At 44.9% G+C, this 23,377-nt stretch overlaps 2 protein-coding genes across 4 annotated transcripts in view; one reads left to right on the top strand and one right to left on the bottom strand.

Moving 5' to 3' along the window:
• Positions 1 to 16,072, top strand: SYNC (syncoilin, intermediate filament protein). Of its 2 annotated transcripts, XM_039232209.1 has the most exons (5): positions 1 to 53; positions 5,307 to 6,450; positions 12,868 to 12,992; positions 13,170 to 13,246; positions 14,570 to 14,648. In XM_039232209.1, exons 1-5 carry the CDS (start codon positions 1 to 3, stop codon positions 14,578 to 14,580), a joined length of 1,410 nt encoding a protein of 469 aa, XP_039088140.1. In that variant the 3' UTR covers positions 14,581 to 14,648. The 2 variants fall into 2 exon arrangements, with proteins under 2 accessions (XP_039088140.1, XP_039088150.1); XM_039232219.1 differs by lacking the exon at positions 13,170 to 13,246 and having other exon boundaries at positions 14,570 to 16,072.
• RBBP4 (RB binding protein 4, chromatin remodeling factor) overlaps positions 15,760 to 23,377 on the bottom strand; it is a 20,226-nt gene continuing 12,608 nt past the window's right edge. For both annotated transcript variants that reach the window (XM_039232231.1, XM_039232239.1), the window contains exons 6-12: positions 23,105 to 23,265; positions 22,882 to 23,008; positions 22,670 to 22,747; positions 20,837 to 20,913; positions 20,429 to 20,486; positions 20,232 to 20,342; positions 15,760 to 16,765 (exon numbers count right to left, since the gene is read on the bottom strand). In XM_039232231.1, the coding sequence (XP_039088162.1) occupies positions 16,700 to 16,765; positions 20,232 to 20,342; positions 20,429 to 20,486; positions 20,837 to 20,913; positions 22,670 to 22,747; positions 22,882 to 23,008; positions 23,105 to 23,265 (678 nt within the window). In that variant the 3' untranslated portion in view covers positions 15,760 to 16,699. The remainder of the gene's footprint in view (positions 16,766 to 20,231; positions 20,343 to 20,428; positions 20,487 to 20,836; positions 20,914 to 22,669; positions 22,748 to 22,881; positions 23,009 to 23,104; positions 23,266 to 23,377) is intronic.

Here is a 23,377-nt window from a genome sequence, read left to right on the forward strand (position 1 = left end):
ATGGCCAGCCCGCAGCCCCGGCTCGAGGGGGACGGCGCCGCCCAGGCCGCGAGGTAGGACCGTGCAGGGCCCGCGTCGCCGCGCTGTGGGGAGGGGGCTCTGGGCGAGCCCCCCACCCCACCCCCGCGATCACCTTTCGCCCGGCTTGGGGTGGTCGGCCAGCCCGGGTGTGGCGTGGGCACTGGGCGGAGCCACCGGCCAAGGGAAATGGGGGAGGCCCGGGGTCCCTGCACCTCCGTTTGTCTGTGGCTTTTTATAGCGCCCCCCACCTCCCGGGCTGGGTGAGGATTAACCCTTTCAGACTGGTGGGCATCCACCGGCAAATGCCATTGGGCCAGAGTGGCCAAGGACGCTACTGGCTTTCTTTCATTCCTAACCCCAAATGCAACTGGAGATGGAGGCCTCCAGTTGCCGGATTGGAAGGGACTTGGTGCAAGGTTGGGCAGCTGCCAGCTTGGAGTTAAAAGCCCGTTCTGGCAGCTTGTTCTCTCCAGTCTGAGGCCTGGGATGGGGGGTGGGGAGGGTAGGAGGGCCTTGCTTGACCTTTGGGGGCCCTGGAGAGAAGTCCTGTCCCAAGCCATCCACTCTGTCACTGGTTGGGGGGGCAGGGCTGTGGCTCAGGGATTTGGGGCCAGTAGGGACTATTTCTGCCCTAGGTCAGACCATAGTTCTTAAGAGGTGGAAGTGCAAACACACACACACACACACACACACACACACACACACCCCTTCACTGTCACACACAGCACAAAGCTGAGTACAGTTTTGCACACACAGTCCGTCACCTGTACTGCCATATGCACATACAGATACACACAGAGTCAGACACACACCAGCGCGTGCCTGCTCCGTGTCACAGACCTTTGATGTACAGAGCTGGGAGCTGCTGGAGTCTCTAGGGCCAGGGATGGATGGCAGAGGGAGGCGGCTTGGAGTCCAAGGAAGCCTGAGGTGGGGGGCCCCCCCGGCTGAGCCGGCTCCCATGCCCCTCAGCCTCCCATACCCTATTTTCCGCAGCTGCGTAGAGAGAGGCAGCCGCCATGAGGGCAGCACTTAGCAGCGGCCTGGCACTGTGGGGGGCGACAGGGAGGCAACAACAGTGTGTGGTAAGGGCGCTGCCTGCGAGTCAGGTGGCCGGGGTTCTACTTCCAGCTTTTCCACTTGACTTCGGGCAGGTGTCCTGCTTGGATCACAGTCGGTCTCTTGCCTGCCTGCCTTCTATAGAGCCCCACCCTGGGATACACAGAGAATGAGAACTGTACTTGTTCTTAGGAAGTGGACTCTCAGGGGACGCGGATACGCTCACTGCTGTAATAGCACTGAGTGCAAAGATGAGCTGCACACAAAGTGCCTGGAGAACGCAATAATGGATTTGTCTGCGAAATACTTCAGAGGGGAGATGCAGTTTGAGTGGGGCTTGAAAGACGAGTAGAAATTTACGAGTAGGTAGATGAGTGTATATATTTTTAAATTTTTTATAACTAATTTTTTTAATGTTTATTTTTGAGAGAGAGAGAGAGAGAGACAGGAAGGGTCAGGGAAAGGGAGACACAGAATCCAAGGCAGGCTCCAGGCTCTGAGCTGTCAGCACAGAGCCTGATGTGGGGCTCGAACTCATGAACCACGAGATCATGACCTGAGCCAAAGTCAGCTGCTTAACCAGCTGAGCCACCAGCCGCCCCCAAAGGAGTATATTTTGAATGCTCTGTGCCAGGCTCCGTTAGACCTACTGCAGCTTTGTACCAGTTTTAGAACTCATGCCCGTTCTGGGAACAGAGTGGTAGAAAGGAGCGCCTCCGGCTTTGGAGCCAGATGCCATCTTCTCCAGGCTCCACCAATTACACGTTGTGGAGCCTTGAGTTCTTTACTCAGTGCTTTGGTTTCCTCATGTGCAAAACAGGGCTAATACATGAGCATCATATACGGGCGTATTCATGTAGAATACTTGGAACACTGCCTTGGACACAGTTGCGTCATTCCAGGGCGGAGGACTCAGCAGGAGCCTGTGAGGGCCGTCTGCTGGGAAAGCAGGGGCTCGGTTGAAGATCAAGGTGGGTCTGGCTGGCTGAGCAGGTGCATCCTTTCCGGCGCTAGGAGCTCTACCTTTCCAGGTGCGCAGGATTGTTCTCTAATCAGATGGTGTGCACTGAGCTGTATTTTCTGAGCTGGTACTTTAGATGTAGTGGGCTAGGAGCCGGAAGTGTAAAAGTGTTAACAGGTGCTCTGGGTAGGCGGCGGGGGGTTGTGTGAGATGAGGCTGGAAAGGTATGTTGGGGCCTCGTCTTTAAGGGCTTTGAATCTATGCTAAGCAGCTGGCTATCTGTGTATGATGTGGTGCGACACGGTTATGTTATGGCGAGCTGTGGCACTGTAGGGAATAGGCTGGCATGAGAAGGAAGGAGGCCCGTCGGAAGGCTGGCACACGGGTGCAGGTGCGCGATGATGACTTCGAATAGGGCCCAGGCAAAGGGATGAGGAGGGGGTGGAGACTGGGGATTTTCTGAGATAGGTCAGTTCTCAGTGAGTTGGCTATGTGGGGGAGGAAAAGAGCTGTTTAAAGATCATTTGCCTCAAAAATAGAACTACCCTATGATCTAGCAATTGTACTATTAGGTATTTACCCAAAGGATAAAAAAGAATGTAGATTCGAAGGGGTACATGCACCTCAGTGTTTATAGCAGCATTATCAACGATAGCCAAACTGTGGAGAGAGCCCAAATGTCCATCCACTGATGAATGGGGGAAGAAGATGTGGTATATATATATACATACACATATATATGTATATATGCAATGGAATATTGCTCAGCCATCAAAAAGAATGAAATCTTGCCATTTGCAATGACGTGGATGGAGCTAGAATGTATTATGCTAAGTGAAATAAGTCAATCAGAGAATGACAAATACCATATGATTTCATTCATATGTGGAGTTTAAGAAACAAAACAGATGAACATATGGGAAGGGAGGGGAAAAAGAGGGAACAAACCGTAAGAGACCCTTAATGGTAGAGAACAAACTATGGGTTGATGGAGGCAGGGGGGATGGGTGAGATGGGGGATGGGTACTAAGGAGGGCACTTGTTGGGATGAGCACTGGGTGTTGTATGTAAGTGATGAATCACTGAATTCTCTATTCCAGAAACCAATAATGCATTGTATGTCTACTAACTAAAATTTAAATTTAAAAATAAAAGGGGAAAAAAAAGTTTATTTGCCTCATCAACCTGTTGTGTGGGGAGAGTACAGGTATAGTAAGCCCAGGGAGAAGGATAATTTGGGGGCGGTTGAGTTTGAGGTGCCGGGTGACACCAGTCTTTGTGGTAAAGCAATGGGAACGGACAGGGTGGTGGTTGAGGCTGCCTCCAAGCTTTTAGATTTTGGTGCAGGCGCTTGGGCTGCATGAGGCCAGTGATGTCGGGGGCCTGGTGAAGCCACACTTGTGGTTGCCAGAGGGCCACCGTGAGACTCAGAACGGGGAACTAGGGATTCGTGGGGTGCTAGAGAGGACAGAAAGGATACACAATTATTTCGAATAAAAATAATCTGTAGTGGGAAACTAGAGCTAAGATCTCGAGCTTAAAACCTGGGCACAGGCAGGCCATTTCAAGACAGATGAATTCTGTGATACATGGGGCTTTTCGTTTATGCTTTATATCGAAAAGAAATTTCTTGTAAGCTATACTCAAATTTAATTTGTTTTATTTTTTAAATGTTTTTAAAAATTTATTTCTGAGGGAGAGAGAGACAGCATGAGCAGGGGAGGGTCAGAGAGAGAGACACACACAGAATCAAAAGCAGGCTCCAGGCTCTGAGCTGTCAGCACTGAGCCCAACATGGGGCTCGAACCCACAAACCGTGAGATCGTGACCTGAGCCGAAGTCGGACGCTTAACCGACTGACTCACCCAGGCGCCTCTCAAATTTAATTTGTTTTATAACTGGTGCCCATGGAGTATCTGAGTTTCCTTGAGCAAATTACTTAATCTCTTTTAACCTCAGTTTCCTGATCTGTAAAATGGGGATAATAAATATAATACCTCATGAAAATGTTATGAGGATTAAATGAATTGGTGTAAATCATTCAGAACAGAGCCTGGCAGATAATAGGACCTTGATAAGTGTAATTTATTGTTATTATTTCCATGGTATTTTATATTTTCAGAGAACTGCCCAGAGATCCAAGGTGGGCAGGATGAGTTGTAACAGGAAGGACCAAAGCCATCTGAAGGCCAAAGAAGCAGGAGAATTTTCCTTAACGGGAGCCGGTTATACTAGCAGGCAGCTGGCAGCCAGGTTAAGGAACTGATCTGTCAGAATTACAGAATCTGAATTCAAGAGCCTTTGACAGGCCAGTGGATGGGCCAATTCTAACAAGATGAATGAAGTTTTACAGGAACAAGAGATGTGGTTTAAAAGCACTCAGTGTGAAAAAAATAAACAAAAGCACTCAGTGTGAGGGGTGCCTGGGTGGCTCAGTCGGCTAAGTGTCCGACTTCGACTTAAGTCATGATCTCACAGTTTGTGAGTTCAAGCCCAGTGTTGGGCTCTGTGCTGACAGCTCAGAGCCTGGAGCCTGTTATGGATTCCATGTCTCCCTCTCTCTCTGCCCCTCCCCTGTTTGTGCTCTGTCTTGCTCAAAAATAAACATTAAAAAAAAATAATAAAAGCACTTGGTGTGAAACGGTCTTAAGGCTTTTAGTCAAACTCAGCATTTGTCAATATGATAGAGCTGCCCTATATCGGCAATATTGGCCTTATTAATAGAAACGTAGTGTCCAGAGCCTGCTCAGAACACACCTGGACACTGCTTCCAATACCCATCCCCAAGGGTCAGTGACAATTTGGAACCTAGTCAGAAAGAAGTGACCCAAGCGAGGAGGGCCCCGGACACTTTGGCTTGCATGGAATAATGGAAGGATGTTAGTTTTCTTTCGGTGTTTAGAGAACTTGCACAAGAAAGTAGATTTGTCTGATTCCAGAAAGAGGAACCAAGTCCAGGTAAAAATTGCAGAGAAGGTCTTGCTTGACCACTAGAATGTTCTTATGACAGTGGAACGAATAGTGGTGGCTCAGATGTGAGTTTCCTGGACTTGAAGGTATGTAAGCAGAGGCCAGACACTGACACCATGGGGATGTTGTGCGGGGATCTGAGACACGGGTGTGCGGGGTTAGACTGACGGAGCGGGGGAAGGAGAGCAGCCCAGTGCCCTCTGAGATGTGAGGCGCTGAAAAAACCCTGATGGCTCCCATCGGGACCCATCCCAGGATTGCGGCCGCCCCCTGACTTATGTCATTTCTCTTGCAGAGAAACAAGAACAGAAGCCAGTTCTCCTGAAGAGAGCTCCGAATCCCCGCATGAGGCGGGGACTTTGAACCCAGAAGTTACTCTGTCTTTGGAGGGGACCTTGAACTTAGAGGACATTCTCTACCTGGGGGACACAGGTGACCTCGACGAGACACTCTACGTGGAAGAGACGGAGAAGCCTGAGGAGACACTGTTTATCGAGGAGACCAGGCAGCCGGGGGAGGTCCTGGAGGTGGACGAGCCTGGGAAGCCAGAGGAGATACTGTGCGTGGACGAGCCCACGCAGCTAGCAAAGAGCGCAGGCCCGGAGCAGACCAGTTACGGGGGAGGGGGTGCGCCGGCCTCGCGCAAGGAGACCCCCAGCCCCGGGGAGGGCCTCCAGGCCGGGCCCAGTGCCAGCACAGAGAGCCTGAGCATAGAGGACCTGGAACTGCTGGAGGAGCGTTTCCAGCAATGCATCCAAGCCGTGGCCCAGCTGGAGGAGGAGAGGGATCAGCTCGTGCACGAGCTCGTGCTGCTCCGGGAACCAGCCCTGCAGGAGGTGCAGCGGGCCCATCGGGACATCCTGGCCGCCTACAAACTGCACGCCCAGGCAGAGCTGGAGAGGGACGGGCTGAGGGAGGAGGTCCGGCTGGTCAAGCAGAAGCTGTTCAAGGTGACGAAGGAGTGCGTGGCCGACCAGTACCAGCTGGAGTGCCGCCGGCAGGACGTGGCCCAGTTCGCCGACCTCCGGGAAGCGCTGACCACACGGGCGGCCCAGCTCTCGGACGAACTGGCCCAGCTCCGGGGCGCCTATCAGAAGCAGAAGGAGCAGTTACAGCAACAACTAGAAGCACCTCCAAGCCAGAGGGACGGGCACTTCCTCCAGGAGAGCCGGCGGCTCTCTGCCCAGTTTGAGAACCTCATGGCAGAGAGCCGCCAGGGCCTGGAGGAAGAGTATGAGCCTCAGCTGCTGCGGCTCCTAGAGAGGAAAGACGCTGCGGCCAAAGCGCTGCAGAAGACCCAGGCCGAGATCCAGGAGATGAAGGAGGCTCTGAGACCCCTGCAAGCAGAGGCCCGGCAGCTCCACTTGCAGAACAGGAACCTGGAGGACCAGATCTCGCTCGTGAAGCAGAAACGAGATGAGGAGGTGCAGCAGTACAGGGTAGGCCCTTGGGCGCGGACAGTTAGCCTGGGGAAGGAAGAGGTGACCGGAGGGGTCACGGGTCTGAAGGATGCCCTCCTCCGCACGAGGAACCGCTCACTCCTTGGGGGGGGGGGCACTCACTTCTTTACTCCTCCTCCCACCCAGTCAGGCCTGTGCTCGGGGCTGAGAATGTAGGCAGCGCCCTGACACTGACCGTGAGTCACCAGGTCCTCTCGTTAATCCTCCAAATCAAGTGTTCTCGCTTGCGTAGATGAGGAAACAGGCTCGGCGAGCTGGCGGTTTATGAACCCTGGCCTGACCAATCCCGAAATATTTCAGGGCACTGTCCACGGCAGCTTTCCAATCCTTGGTGAATCATGCTCGGGTACAGAGAGCAAGAGGCGAGGTGGGATTTTCATCCTCTCTCTTCCTGCATATTCACCCTCAAGTCTCACCTATCTGATCTCCGTCTTGAAGCTTCCCAGTTTTAAAACTGGGATGAGGGGCGCCTGGCCGGCCCCGTTCAGTAGAGGATGTGACACTTGATCTCCAGGTCGTGAGTTTGAGCCCCATTTGGGCATAGAGATTACTTAATTTTAATGGTTTATTTATTTTTGAGAGAGAGAGAGACAGCATGAGCAGGGGAGGGTCAGAGAGAGAGACACAGAATCCGAAGACAGGCCCCAGGCTCTGAGCTGTCAGCACAGAGCCCAACACGGTGCTCAAAACCACGAACCATGAGATCAGGACCCGAGCCGAAGTCGGACGCCTAACCGACTGAGCCACCCAGGCGCCCCGCATAGAGATTACTTAAACACACACACACACACACACACACACACACACAAACTGGGAAGAAATCTCTGAAGCTCTACTCCTCATTTTCCTTCTTTGTGCATTTATCACCATTTCATCTGTAGTCAAGTTACTTCTAATCCCATTATAGAACAGGGTGGGATATAAACACAAGGTAAAAACACAATTTTGTCTGCCTCTCCCACAGACTGTGAGCTTTCAGAAGGAAGGGAGTATTGTTTTACTTATTCCTGCCACTGGGGCTCAGAGGACCTCAGTTAAATGCTGACTGAAGGGCTGCTGGCCACTGTCAGGGGACGTTAGTGTGGTGGTGCCTTTCAGAGGAGTATTTTCATCTTTCAAAACACACATTCCTTTGGAGAAACTTAAAAACTTCCAGAGATTCCGATACATCCTTTGGGGAACATATCCTCTGTTGAAAATGGCTGCATTCACTTCCAATTTTTGCCAAGCTTTATGTAGTTTGTATTATGAAAGCAATGGGGCTTTTTGGTCGTAATATTGAATGTATGTGTGTATTACTCTCAATCCCCTCCCCCACTGTTCTTTTTATTGGTTCAAACAGTCTAGTGAAAGAGGATCTTTTTATTTTTATTTTTTTTACTTTTTTGGCATAAATTGTATCTTTAAATTGTACTCAGACAGACATTACATTAATAATTGTATCCCAGGGGAGAAAGCAGCATGTGATTTAAGAGAGGTACAGGTAAGAGTGCTATAGGATAATGAAATATTTTAATTTTTTTTTATTTTTTTAAAATATTTTTATTTATTTCTAGGAGAGAGAGAGAGAGAGAGAGAGACAGCGTGAGCAGGGGAGGGTCAGAGAGAGAGGGAGAAACAGACTCTGAAACAGGCTCCAGGCTCTGAGCTGGCAGTCAGCACAGAGCCCGACGCGGGGCTCAAACCCACGAACCGCGAGATCATGACCTAAGCGAAAGTCGGACGCTTAACCGACTAAGCCACCCAGGTGCCCCGATAATGAAATAGTTTTAGTCATCAGTTAAATCAGAGAACACTCCATGGAAGAATGGGTGTTATTTGAGCTGGGTATTGAAATATGGGCATGACTGGACCAGTGCTGTCCCAAAGAAATATGCAAGGCATCCATATAATTAAACCTTTCTAGTAGCCATGTTAAAAAAATTAAAAATAGGTGAGACTAATTTTAATATATAGCAACTCAACATCTGCAACCTGGCTGCATGTGAGCGGTGAAAAATTGAAAGGTGAGTTGAACTGTAAAGGTAGGTTGGGGCAGATCATGTTGGACTCTTTTTTTTTTTTTTTCTTTTTTAATTAGAGAGTGAGTGTATGTGAGCAGGGGAGAGGAACAGAGAGAGAGAATCTTAAGCAGGCTCCATGCTCAGTGCAGAGTGGGACGCGGGACTTGGTCCCACAACCCTGGGATCATGACCTGAGCCGAAATCAAGAGTTGGATGCTCAACTGACTGTGCCACCCAAGCTCCCCAGATCATGTCGGGACTCTGAAATCCAAACTAGGGAATTTGGATTTCATCCAGTACTCAGTTGCATCAGTAAAGGTATTTAATCAAGGGAGCAACAGGATTGCTTTTCTACTTTTAGAACAAATGCAGGGTAATGTGGCCACTGAATGAAGGGGGAAGGGTGAGAAGTCACAGAGGGTGTCAAGATTTCAGACAAGGCTAACTGGGACAGCGGTACCATCAACAGGGGACCCCTGGAGGAGGAGTTTTTGGACACAGAATTAGGGTTGTAGAATTTTTCCCCCCTGTGATTTTCATCACTGTGCTGGATTTCAGATGTGTGGATCGGTGCAGCTTTCCAAAGATCGTTCTATGAAAAATACTCTTGATGGATGTCTCCTATTGCGCTGTTGTAAAGTAGGAATCAAGGTCTCTAAGTGAGCGAATTCCGCCTTCTGAAATGGCTTCCCAAACTGATCGCCAAAGGTCACTTATGGCACCTGACTACTTTTCAAGGGTACACTTCCCTCTTTCAGTTGTATACTCTGCCTCTTTCCTCACCATCATCTATCCATTCAACAAATATTTTCTGTGCCTTCTTACCAATGTGCCAGGCAATGAGCTATGTGCTGGCAGAAGAGATGAGATGAGAAATGGGGGAGAGGGGTAGTTCCTGACCTCAAATAGTTTAAAGTTCAGGAAGGATCCCAGATATAATGAATGTATTTCATAAAATCGAAGACACTTGATTTTAAGACGCACCGTGATCTGAAATGTTAAAATGTGAAAGCCATAGAATCAGTGAAATCATTGTACCAATGAAGTACATATAAGTACCCCTGCCTGGGGAAACAGAGGGGAAATTTCCTAAGAGTTAATGATAGCTAGCACGTACTTTTAGTTTTTTGTGTGTATTAATACATTTAGTCCTTACCTTTCTGTGAGATAAGCTACAAATTACTGTCACTGTATGCAAAACGAAAAAACAGAAACCAGACAGACAAGTTAAATCATTTGTTCAGGGTTATACAGTGAGGAAGTGATGGAAGGAGGATTCTGACCCTGTGCTGTGTAGCCCAAGTTCACATTCAGCCTCCACAAGGTATTTGAGCTGCGCTTTGAAGAATAAATTCATTGGGTAGACAAGGGAAAGAGGCATTCCGGGCAGAGGGGATGGCTTACACAAAAGCATGAAAACACAAAAAGACAGGTTCAGGGAAGTGAGCTCCGTGTGCCTGGATCCGAAGAATGTGAGTAGATAGATGTGGCTGGAGAGGTGGATTGGGAAGCGTTTTATGGAGTCTTCAAGTCAGTGGTTTTCAAAAAAAGGTTTTCTCCAAAGCCACAGACCCTCTTCCCCAAACACAATTTGACGTGAAACGCCAGTACATAAAACAGGTCAAAGTGAGGAGCTACTTTCTGAGACAAGGGCACTTCCTTATGCCTTTCTCCTGGGGTTTCTGGAAAACAGTTCGAGGACCACCGAAGAGCTGACAGACATGATGGCAACGACAGAGCTGTGAACTATGAGCTCTGAGCCAGCGGCAAATCCTGGCCCTGCCACTTCCCACCTGGGAAACCTTGGACCAGTGACTTCAGTGACCCTGCTCCTTCACTGTAAAATGGGATTAGTAATACACATCATAAGGCTGTTGCAAAGGATGAATCAGTCTTTGTAAAGCACTTGCAATGGTGCCTGGCACATAGGTACGTACTCTTAAAGATGGCGGTGTGCAGGATGGATTCTTGAAAGAGCCTGGAAAGCGAGATCATGTGAGATATGGGAAGTAAAATATTTGGGTAGGATCTGGGGACTGGTGCAGTGGGTGGTGTGAGGAATTTGCTGAGAATGGTCTCCAAGTTTTTAGCTGAAATTGGTCGGTCGTGGATGCTGAATTGTAGAATGTTTACTATCTACATGTTTCACATCCAGCATTATGTGCTGGGTGCTGGGCAGGAACCTACAATCTGAGAGTTACGCAAGAAAAAAGAAGATAAATCGTAATGTAATATAGCAGATGCCGTCTAGGTGACAGACATGGCAAGAGTAAAGATACAGAGATCTGGGAATCTGTCAGGCTAGAGCAGCACGCAAGCCACAGATGTCATTGACAATTTTCTAGTAGCCACGTTAAAAAAAAACAAAAACACGTGAACTTAGTATTTTACTTAATGCTGCATATAAAAATACTTCAACGTGGAGTCAGTATCAAAATTTGAGGTATTTTATTTTTTTTTATATGTCACGTCTTAGAAATCTGTGTAGCTTACACTTAGGCACATCTCGATTCAGATTAGCTGGATTTCCAGCACTTGATAGCTACACGTGACGAGTAGCGGCCTCCATGCTACACAGTGCCGGGCTGGAGGAAAATGTCCATCCAGAAGCACGGTGGAGGTTCTAATTAGAGGTAGGGGTCAGACTAGAGGGGGTCTGAATGCCAGACTGAAGAGGTGGAAAGTCTTTGAAAGACTGACATGATCCAGCAGGTTCAGAAAGTTACCTCGTGGTGACTAAGGCTGGAGGCTGTCTTGAAGGCCAGTCAGGGCAGCCATGTTTGCTTCATTTCATAACACTGCTCCCCCTGGTCGGTTTATCACTGCTGGTACAGACTGCCTTCCCAAGCATGTACTTTCAGGTCTCACCAAAATAAAGGTTTGCTAGGTGTCTAGGGGAGCCTTGGGAGAGCGGGGCACAGAGGAATGCAGATGCTTAGATGGGAAGGCCGCATCCTGTGTGGTGCCGAAGTGTGGCGAACGAAGGCCTTTTGACAAGGTTGATGAACGCTGAAATTCAGCCAGAGTATCAAACGCTGCAGAATGATGTGCCACAGGTATGTCAAGGATGACTTAGAGAACAAATTATTTAGATCTTTCTAGTAACAGCATGTATGTAACCTGGGTGCCTGGCTCGTTGTTCTTCAAAATCGGAGGTGAAGTTATTACTCCTTCAAAACAGGCCTTTCAGCTGCAACCTTCTTTCCCCTCTCCCTCATGCTTCCTAAGGATCCACGCCAGCTAGCGACTATGCCAGAGATGGATTTGCTGCCATCTTCCTTACCTCACTCCTCAGGCATTCATTCTACGCAGAGACAGTTTATGGAATGTATCCTGTCTGGTTTTGGCAGAATGGGAAACGGACAATCATCCTAAGGCTCCTGGGGGCCTCCGGGGCATAGCTTCTTCATCTTCCAGCTTAGCCCTTGGGACCAACTTCGGTCTTTTTGTGTCATGAGTAAACAATATAGGAAACTAACAACTGTGATAGCCAACATCCTAATAAAGCACCTATTTGCATATGATGTTACATAAGTACCAGGCAGAGCTATTTTGGGCTTTAAGGAGGGTCAAATATAAAACTTGTATTTACAGTTTTTCCTGTAAACGAACAACTGGACTTCTCATAGTTTAACTCTCCTGGAATTACAGTTAATAGCTAAGAATAACTGGGGTGCCTGGGTGGCTCAGTCAGTTAAGTGTAACTCCTGATCTTGGCTCAGGCCATATCTCACGGTTTGTGGGTTCGAGCCCTGCATCAGGCTCCATGCTGATAGCAGAGCCTACATGGAATTCTCTCCTCAGTCTGTTCCTCCCACACACTTTCTCTCCAAATAAATAAACTAAAAAAAAAAAAAAAAGTTAAGAATAATTGCTTACAAAGACTTGTTGACTTTTTTCAAAGTAGGCTCCACGCCCAACATGGGGCTTGAACTCACAAACCGAAGATCAAGAGTCGCATGCTCTGCCGACCGAGCCAGCCAGGCGCCCTTGAGACTTGGTTTCTTTTAAATTGCTTTAAGTCGCAGGACGATAGAAAAACGGATTATCCTAATAGGAATAAACTTGCACAAAGCCAGAGGTCCATACAACTCTCAGCACACCAACCAGAGGATCCAACCCCCGCAACTACAAACCAAACAAAACCCTCTGAGCACCCACCGACCCTTTGTAGGATTCTATTAAGCAGTCAGCTGCCAGTACAGACAAGACTCCTTTCGTGTCACCATTTTCAAAAGCAGGATCACTTTGTCCCAACATTTCTTTGAACCCGTTTCTCAACCTCTATACTAGTGTGAAGATTTAACAACGTAGAAGAAAAGTGCTTTATAGAAACAATGCCAGTTTTTTGTTGTTCTGCTCACTAGACATGTTCTTGGCTCTCTCATTGCAGGAACAGCTGGAGGAAATGGAAGAACGACAGAGGCAGTTAAGGAACGGGGTGCAGCTCCAGCAACAGAAGAACAAAGAGATAGAGCAGCTAAGGATCAGCCTCGCTGAAGAGCTCTCAACTTATAAGTCAGTTTTTGCTGCTACTCAGATCTTAACTGACACTGGCTGAGGGGATGGTGGGGAGGGAGATGTTGCTCAAGGGAAATTTCCCTTAATGTGGAAAAGCAAAAAAATGACTTGGGAAATGATTTTCAAATTGTGCTCGTCCAGAACAGATGGAAAACGGATCTCTCTTTTTTAAAGGGCTATGCTACTCAAGAACTTGGGACGGGCTAACGCTCCCACTTCTCAGGCAGGTGGAGTCGAGACACAGACTCAAGGTGATCCTTGAGGGTACAAGAGTGGGGTTTGCCTTGTTACCGCTTTCCTAACTTAACAATACTAATGCCTTAAAAAAAAGTGTGTTCAATGACAAGTCAGTTAGGAATAATACATACCTCCACAGTGCCTGATTTAAGCGTTCAGCAATCACTTGGAATGTTTCTGTTTCTAGCAGGACTCAAAATACGCCCTAATTATCAACGGGAATTCTGTAACAGGACAACAACACATCTGGGCCCTGTGCATTACTTTCTTTGGCCTATTCTACCCCATCAGCTATTCATAAAGTTTCCTTAGAAAAGCAGAGAAGGCAGTTATACTACCTAATCAGACTATGACAAAGGGGGCTGGAAGGCTAAATTAAGATGGAAGTTAAAGAAAAAAAAAAGCTCAAGTAGGTGTTGTTTATGGCCCGAGGGACAGAATTTTTTTTTTTAAGTTTTATTTATTTCGAGTGAGAGAGAGCACTCAGCAGGGGAGAGGCAGAGAGAGAGAGGGAGAGAGAATCCCAAGCAGGCTCTGCACTGTCAGCACAGTGCCGGATGCGGGGCTCAAACTCCCAAACCATGAGGTCATGACCTGAGCCAAATCAAGAGTTGGATGCTTAACCGACTGAGCCACTCAGGTGCCCCGATGATTGCTTAATATGCGAAACAAGCAACACACCTCTCCATTTTTGCTTTATATATTAATATGTTCTTATATTCCGTATAAAGTCCTAGATTCTCTTGGATAAAGAAATTAATGATAAAAAGGTCTACGTCAAGTTGTATACTAGACAGATGTCCATAAATGTTATTCTTACTTTCCTAGTTAATCTTGTATCTTGGATACACACAAGTAACAATTATAACCAATACTTTTCTTCACATCTTACTAGCATTTTCTTCTACCCTGCTTTATCTAGGTGTAACTGATTACACTTCTTGTTTGGGAGATTAGAGAACCTTGTAATTGAGGAAAATGATATGTTAAACACCTTTGTGTGGATCAGATTAAAAGCACAATAGGGAAAGGGCAATGACTCATCTTAAGACACAAGAAATTCAGTCACTGTAATACCCATGTAAGGTTAACCTGGGCAGAGAAAATTTCTAGCTAGTCCCTCCCATCACCACCAAGTAAGTTACCATTCATTCTTGTTTTGCAGATAAGAGGCATCTGGTGAAGGGAAATGCATTCCTAATCATATGTAAATCACACTCTAGCAACCTCTCCCCAACTTAGCCGCACTTAACTTCAGAAGTTGTGATGAACTTTCTACTGTATTATTTCAAGTTGCACAAAGTATAAACTTACTGTTTCTTTTCTCAACTTTACAGGGGCTGTTTAGAAACGTATGGCCGAATCTGTAACCCAGAAACAGCAACAGAAAACTTCTTAGCAAAGGATCACTAAGTACCCTTTGGACATACTTTTTTCCAGAGAAGGGAGTGCCAGGGACTTGGCAAGCGGTTCACCCTGGGAGAGTTACAAATACTGGCTGACCTGTTCAAAAAGATTCTAAGGCTGGCTGGAGGCAGAACACCATCAGTCAACGTTTAGGTGGAGTCTATTTCATAGGCTGCTGGTACCAAGCTAAATGCACTTAGCAACGGAAAAAAGGAGCCTTCTGTTCTGCAGCAGCAACCCCCACGTGCAGAGTAAAGGATCGATGTACGGACACACTTTAGTGTTGTCCAGAATGTATCTTGCCTTGTGTTGACCCAAAACAAAAGCCCTTTTTTGGAGCACAGGTAGGGTCAAAAAAGGCAGCCGATTTCATTATATGGGTTTACAATTTGAATTCTTTTGTGCCATGAGCGTTAGACTTTAAGATGAATCCTTTTACAAAGTGTAAGTCTGTGCGGACTCGTACAGTTTACTCCTCCTTGTGTCAAGATCATTTCCACTATACGCTGAAAGTCCTGACTTGGAAAAAAGGAACCAATCCAGATTTGAACCTACAGGTTAAGGATATTCAGATTTTCCCAAAGACCGTGTCTCGTGAAAATGATTCTGGGTCAGAGTGATCTACTCAGTTAAATTGAGTGCCTGGCAAAGAACGAGGCATTTTATCTGGTTATGGCACTTGGTGATAAAGGCTTTCAAGAGCCTATTATTTCTAACTTCTAAGTATAGGCCCCAGTGAAAAATATACTGGGGAGATTCAACCTCTCTATGGGAAAAGGTTCAAACATCTTTTCCAAATTTAAAGTTTGCCTTAAATGCTCTCTGCCACATTGCCTTTGACGGTCTTCAAAGTCCATCTAGTTCTCTAGGGACAGACTTCAAAAAGATGTGATTTTATCAAAGACTAATATCCTGTACCTCTGGTTCAGTGTTTTATGTTTTGCACTTTCCCTGGGAAGGAGAGAAGCTCTTTTCTATAGCTCTGGGTCTATTATATTTAATTCTGCTCTTGACAGTCAAAGACCAGAGACAATTACCGTCCTCTGAACAACTCTTCGAGAATCCAGACTGGTGTTTGATGAATGCTATGTTCTAATAAATAAAACCCATCAGCATGGGGTTACATAGAAAAGCAATTTATTCCATTATAAGCACTTACACAGTTAGTCATGGAGAGTAACAGGCCTGCTGGTGAAACAGGTCACCCAAAATAGAGATGGTACCAAACTAGTGGTCAAGGACTAACTCCTAAAAAAACAAACAAAACAACAAAAAAACAAAACAAAAACAAAAGCAAACTCTTATCCAGGATTAATTTAATTTTAAAAACAAATACAAGCTATCAATTCACTCTTCTCAACTGGACAGTCTACCTGTGGTAAAACTGTCAGGTAAAAACATACATCTTTACAACTTGGTGGTCCCAAGTTTTTAAAAAAAACCATTTCACAGAAAGGAAAGAAATATGAAAACAGCTCAAGAAATACACTAACAAGCAAAAATATATGGGGAAAGAGGAACACATAGGTTTGACTTAACTGAAGAAACTGAGGGGAGACTGGTCTACATAGGAAAATGTGCATCCTGGAAAGTCAGGTGTAAAGATTTCAGAAGAGGAATTTATAGGACTTGAATCTCCCCCATTTCCTGAATAAAAATGACATCGTGTGGTATTTATACTCCATGGCTCAGACACCTCCCTCACTTGGCTCTATTCCTTCCTCACTTTAGCCTTTACTTAAAGGAGTCTGAAAAACTTGGAGATACAGCCTAAGAAGAAAAATAACCACACACAACATTCCCCTTTCTGTGGCTACTTTAGATCTTTGTTACTAGAAAATTCCTGAAGAAAATTTAAATAGAAGTCTGTGGTTTTACTGAATCAAGTCCCCCAGTTAATATTTAGAAAACACCCTCTGTTTGGGCTAATAACATTGTTGATGGTACCTATCATAGAGGGATAGCCAAACAAAGTCTGTGTCTCAAAACCAGTGTTAAATCAATCTCAGGTTGAGAGGAAAAAAAGGGGGAGTCTAAAATCACAAGAAGTGCAGACATATCTAGGACCCTTGCCCTTCTGGATCCACGCTTCCTTCAGGGTCTTCATCATTATAAATGTTCTCTGCCTGCCCAAAAACAAGAAACAGAGAAGGGGTATTTAGTAAACACGAAGGCTACTTCTTGAAGTTAAAGTTTCAGAAACAGATCAGGCCAGAGAGGCAGATTGTGAACCAGAGTCTCTGTAGCAACAATTCAGCTCTGCAGTCGCTGCATGAAAGCAACCATTGACCATCTGAAAATGAATGGGGATGGCTGTATTCCAATAAAAACAGGCAGCTCGCCCAAAGGCCAAGTCGATTAGGGCGCTCCCACAAAACTGAAGTATGGTTACTGTCTGTCTTTACACTCAACCTGCAGGAGCCCTTTTACTGGACATTAGTCACAAGAGTCAAAAAGTAAAAACAGGGGCACCTGGGTGGCTCAGTCAGTTAAGCGTCAGACTTTGACTCAGCTCATCTCGCAGTTCACGGGTTCGAGCCCCATACTGGACACTGTGCTGATGGCTCAGAGCCTGGAGGCTGCTTGGGATTCTGTGCGTCTCCCTCCTTCTCTCTCCCTCCCTTGCTCGCGCTCTCTCAAAAAATAAATAAGATACTAATATATATGTACACACATATATACATAAACATGTGTGTGTGTATATATATACGTATATAAAAAAAGTAAAAACAACACAAGCGCCCACCGAATGATGAATAAATAAAAATGGTATACGTGCCAATAAAAAAGCTAGTCACATCTTGCATTATTTCATTTATATTAAATGTCCAGATCAGGCCAATCCATAAAGCAGACTGGGAGTTGTCTGGTGCTGGGTGGATTAGAGAAAGATGGGAGAGTGATGGCTAATGGGTATGCAGTTTTTCTGAGGGGGCAGCATCGATATATTTAACAACTTGGAAGCTCACTGCATCGAGAAGTTTTATAGAACCTTTTCAAGAGTTTTTACAGAGCTCAATCCCCTCTGCTTGTGGGTGGGAGGGACTGAAAAGTTCTCCAATCAACCGTTCAGTCTTCTGGGAGGCCAGCCCCATCCTGAGGCTATCCAGGGGTCCTGTTACCTCCTTAGCCTAAACTCAGGAACAGAGTTTAACAGGAACAGGAACAGAGACTCCTACTCAGACAATCCCAAAGGCTTTAGGACCTTTGTGCTAGGAACTTGGACAAAGACCAAATACTTATTTTATAATTCTTTTCTTTTACCGTAATTCTAAAAAACCCAAGTAAAGGAAATAACTGGCCTGAAGATTATGTAGTTCTATCTCCTACAACAATCCCATGGGAATGAGTTACACATTTTTTTTTTTTTTAGATTTTTAATGTTTATTTATTCTTGAAAGAGAGAGAGACAAAGTGTGAGCAGGGGAGTGGCAGAGAGAAAGGGGGAGACACAGAATGAAGCAGGCTCCAGGCTCTGAGCTGTCAGCACAGAGACCAATGTAGGGCTTGAACTCACAAACTACGAAATCATAACCTGAGCTGAAGTTGGACGCTTAACCAACTGAGCCATCCAGGTGCCCCACAACTTAAATATTTTTAACTGACAGGCTATCCAAGGCAGCCCATTTCACTTTCTTGTCTTTACTTTTTATATGAATTCATGTGGGTACAGTACAAGGAAAAAGGTGAGCCAGATTTTGTTTACACCTGTAACACATAATTATTACTAAAAAGTATAAAAAAGACATAAAAAAAACCCTCCCTAAATATACCAACCACATTTTGGCAAATAGCCTTCTATATACTTACATATAATTTAAAAAAAGAAAAAATGTTTTTGAGAGCGTGCACGCATGCAGGTGCACCCAGGCGCCCCTAATCAAACACTAGCTATAATAATTTTAACACGAGGGGTTACAGCATGTGATTGTCCTACAATCTGCTTTCTTCCTACTTAAAAAATATCACAAATGTCTTCTAAAACAAAGCACATTTCTTTCTGATACATGATATTCTAAAGTACGGATATACTATATAACATGTTAATCTCAGGAGCATCTGGGTGGCTCAATCAGTTAAGAGTCTAAGTTCGGCTCAGGTCACGATCTCATGGTTCGTGAGTTAAGCCCTGGGTTGGGCCTATGAGGATAGCTCAGAGCCTGGAGGCTGCTTTGGATTCCTTGTCTCCCTCGCCCTCTGCCCTGCGCAGCCCCCCGCGTCTCTCTTAAAAATAAACATAAAAAAAACAAAACCAAAAAAAAACACCAAAAAAACCCTGTGGTAAACACATATAAAGTTTACCATCTTGGGTCTCCTGGGTGGCTCAGTCAGTTAAATGTCCAACTCTTAATTTTGGCTCGGTCATGATCTCACAGTTTGTGGGACTGAGCGTCAGACTCAGTGCCGATACTGCAGAGACTGCTTGGGATTCTCTTTCTTCCCCACTTGCACGCATGTTCTCTCAAAATAAATAAACTTATTTAAGAAAAATACCTTAAAATAATTATCACCTCAACCACTTTTTAAAAGCATTTTTTTAATTTTGAGAGAGTGTGAGTGGGCAAGGGGCAAGAGAGAGGGAAGGACAGAGGATCCAAAGCGGGCTCTGCACTGACAGCAATGAGCCTGATAGGGGGCTCAAACTCACCGAACCAGGAGATCATGACCTGAACTGAAGTCAGACACCCAACTGACTGAGCCACCCAGGCGCCCCCCATCTGATCCATTTTTGAGTGTACAGTTCAGAGGCATTAAGCCCACTCGCCTTGTGTGCAACTCTCAACCACCATCCATCTCCAGAAGGCCAAGCGTTTCTAACACTGCTGTATACTAAACACTAGTTATCTTTATTAAATTCCAAGGGCTCTGGAAATTCAAAGAAGGGTAATCACCTCCAACTGGGGTATAAAGGGCAGGGATGTTTTCAGAATCTACTAAAAATTTCATGGAGAAATGAATGGTGGTATCCGATGTGCCACTGTGGTAAAAACTATGTTAGGCATGTTCATGAGCCACTTCAAAAGAATGACCATTCTCAAAGATTCAACTGCAAGCAACGAGGGGAAAGCAGAAGGCCAGCCAATAGCAAGGAGGCTTTTATAATAGTCTAGCAAGTAGTAATAAGAATTTGATAAAAAAAACTAGGGTATGGAGTAGAAACAGGAAAGTTGGGTATGTAAGTGCGTATCCGTAAGAGGAGCATAGATCTGAGAAACACTGCAGTTAGACGGTGTTAAACTGGGTTAAGGGAACTAGACCTAGAGGTCTAGTGATAATAGAAAACTCTGAGTCTTCAAGTTGGGTGAGCTAGAGGAAACACTGGAGCCATACAGGAAAACAGGAAGATCAGAGGAAAGGGGAATAAGGTAAAGGGGGAGAGATGTTTGGTTTCCCGGAGTTTGAACCACCACTGGGACAAGGAGATAAAGGTAACAAGCAGACACTTGAAAATGATAATGTGCACCAAGTGCTAAAGTCATACTCAGGAATAAACCAACCAGAGATGCCAGTTGAATTCGTTAAAGTCTATAAATATGAAGTGATACTATGTCTCATTTGCCTAACCTCCCCCAAATAAATGATAACACTTACCATTTGCCAAACCTGCATGATATTATCTTCTGATACAGAACAAATCACCCAAGGTTCATTGGGATTCCAGGAGAAATCAGAGATCTTGGCAGTGTGACCACCATGAATAAACTGAAAGAGGGAGGAAAAAAGATATGAAAAACAGAACAATAAATACAGACTATTTATTTTAACACTACTCCATGTGTGTAACATACCAACAATTCTGGTGGTCCATCTTCTGCATCTTCTGGGGATTGTTCCTCTCCAATTTTACTAGCACAGGAAAATTTTTGAAAGTTAAAACAGATTTATCTTAACTAATTTGGGAAAGTGTAAATAAAGTAACTCCACAAAAAGTAACACAAGACTTACCTTTTTTTTAATATATATATAAAAATTTTTTTTAAATGTTCTTATTTATTTCTGAGAGAGAGCCAGCATGAGCAGGGGAGGGTCAGAGAGAGAGGGAGACACAGAATCTGAAACAGGCTCCAGGCTCTGAGCTAGCTATCAGCACAGAGCCCGAAGTGGGGCTCGAACCCATGAACCATGAGATCATGACCTGAGCCGAAGTCAGATGCTTAACTGACTGAGCCATCCAGGCGCCCCATCACAAGACTTACCTTAAATCCCAGACGTTCAGTCTGCGATCAGTACCACTGGAAGCCAAAATAGTCTCATTGTGAGGCGACCACTGAACCTACAGTAAGAATGAAGAAAACAGAAGAGAGGTTATTTAGAAAATCGAGGAAGAAAAATATCTAAATTATACTTAACAAAAAATTTTATAAATAGAAGAAATCAAAGTATTTTAAATGTTATAATTAAAACTGACAGCAGAGGGGCACCTGGCTGGCTCAGCTGGTGTAGTGTGCAACTCTTGATCTCGGGGTTTTAAGTTCGTGCCCCTTGTTGGGTGGAGAGATTACTTAATAAAATCTTTAAAAACAAAAACTAAAAAAACAAGACTGTTTCTTGTATGGAAATAACCTATCACTAAATCTGGCATGTTAGCTTTTGTTCTTTTTCATTATATATATATATATATATAAACACACATATATTTTAAAGATTTTTTAAACTTTAAAAATAAACTCCACACCAAAAGTGGGGCTTGAACGCACATCCCCCAAGATCAAGAATCACATGTTCCACCAACTGAGCCAGCCAGATGGTTCTCAACTTTTATTTTTGAGGATCTGACCTATGCTAATTCTGGCTTCTGGCCAAATGCAATCCAATTCTGACCTTAGAACCAAAGTACAACACAGACACACAATATCTATTTTCTCTAATACTTATTATAAATTCAGCACATAAAACTGATAAAAAATGACTCCTTACAATAATGACTTTATTAAAGTTAGCTACAGCTACACACAACAAAATCACATATTGTTACACTGTTTGATAAGAATGTCCTAGCTTCATGGTACAGATAAGAGCGCATTAGTGACCAATACTTAGGGAGGAATTTAGATACACTACAGGCAAGAACACCATTACAAGCAAGGACAAAGAGACAGGGTAAAGACAAAATGTCCACTGGAGAGGCTGAGAGTAGAAAATAAGGTTCAGTGAGATTAAGTGCATGGGAGTATGGCTCACCTAGAGAAGAGTTCAGAGGCCACTTTCTTGCAACCAAAATTAAATCTGACCACCTTTAGGTTCTTAACACTTGACTGTCTTTTATTAAGGTGACTCTAAATGGGACTTTCCTTGCTATAAAATTGTAAGCTCCTTGACAGCAAAGACCATAACATATTCCTCACAGCGTTCTAGCTGCGTTGAACATAGGTGCAACATTTCTTGAATTGAGCCAGAGTTTTTCCAGGTTAAGAAAGGAGCTTAAACTGATGAGGCAGGAAATATGGAGCTAGCTAGCACTTTAGGCTTCAACTACAAAATTAAAAGACATGGCAAGTTCTGGAAATAAGGTAAAAGACAAGTGTCAGGGACAAGAATAAAATCAGGTGCTAATTTTCTTTTCGTTTAATTTTTAAAGTTTATTTATTTATTTTGTGTGTGTGTGTGTGTGTGTGTGTGTGTGTGAGAGAGAGAGAGAGAGAGAGAGGGCAGCGAGGGGCAGATAGAGATGGAGACGGAGAGAGGGAGAGAGAGAGAGAGAGAGAGAGAGAGAGAGAGCGAGCGAGCAGCGAGGGGCAGATAGAGATGGAGAATCCCAAGCAGACACAGAGCCTGACGCAGGGCTTGAACTCACGAACCATGAGATCATGACCCGAGCTGAAGTGAGACACCTAACCAACTGAGCCATCCAGGCGTCCCCAGGCACTGATTTTAATACCTCAAGGATATAAGTAGCCAATGACCAGTTTGAGGAAGTATAGAAATAACAATCCCAAATCCTACAGAGATTAGCATTAACATGTAGAAGATTTCTATTATTTGTAGTAATGGGATAAGGGGTGGGGGGAAGTAGCATTAGTTTCTCTTACTTGGAATATTTCATCCTTATGAGATTCAAAGGAATGCAACTTAAGTTTCAGATTTCTCAGATCCCACAAGGCAACAGTCTACACACAAAAAGGAAAGCAAAAACAATCAATTTTTTTTAAAGAAAACTTGTAACTAAAAGATCTCTGTGCATTCAAAGGAAGCCAGGAAAATTCACCCTATGTTTTTTCTTTTAAAAATAAAACAAACTGACCTTGTCAGCGGATCCTGTGGCAAGAATGAACTCACTGTACGGATTGAAAGATAGGCAGTTCACTTCAGCAGTGTGAGCGTCAACTGAGTGGCTTGGTTTGGAAGTATTGTTTGAACGAGTATCCCAGCTTTGACAAAAAAGAAAAAATAGGAAAAAAGCTTGAAATAGGTAACAGTAAAAAACTCAGATAATAAAGAAAAAATTAAAACAGGATTCTACTAACATCATAAGTTTCTGATCATCAGCAACTGACCCAAACAGAGACTCATGGAGCAGATGCCAAGAAACGTCTTCTACTACTGCTGTATGCCCTGTAAAGATGGTCTTTGCATCCACAACTTTTCCTTCCTTCGGAACAGCACTGATGTCCCAGAGGCAGATGGTCTTAAATGTAAAATTAACTATTATATAAATGGAAAATTCTCACTTCCCCACACACCCCAGAAAAGAAACTGATAACTGGCCCAGATTTGCTTCAAAATGGGAAGGATACGCA

This window comes from Hyaena hyaena, unplaced genomic scaffold (genome assembly GCF_003009895.1).
Source record: "Hyaena hyaena isolate Hyena2069 unplaced genomic scaffold, ASM300989v1 scaffold_3, whole genome shotgun sequence".
Classification (NCBI taxonomy): domain Eukaryota; kingdom Metazoa; phylum Chordata; class Mammalia; order Carnivora; family Hyaenidae; genus Hyaena; species Hyaena hyaena.

Coding starts and splice junctions, on each gene's coding strand:
- SYNC (XM_039232209.1), top strand. CDS start 1: ATGGCCAGCCCGCAGCCCCGGCTCGAGGGGGACGGCGCCGCCCAGGCC. Junction 6,451..12,867: donor AGGAGGTGCAGCAGTACAGG/GTAGGCCCTTGG, acceptor CTCTCATTGCAG/GAACAGCTGGAGGAAATGGA. Junction 12,993..13,169: donor GAAGAGCTCTCAACTTATAA/GTCAGTTTTTGC, acceptor TCTTTTTTAAAG/GGCTATGCTACTCAAGAACT.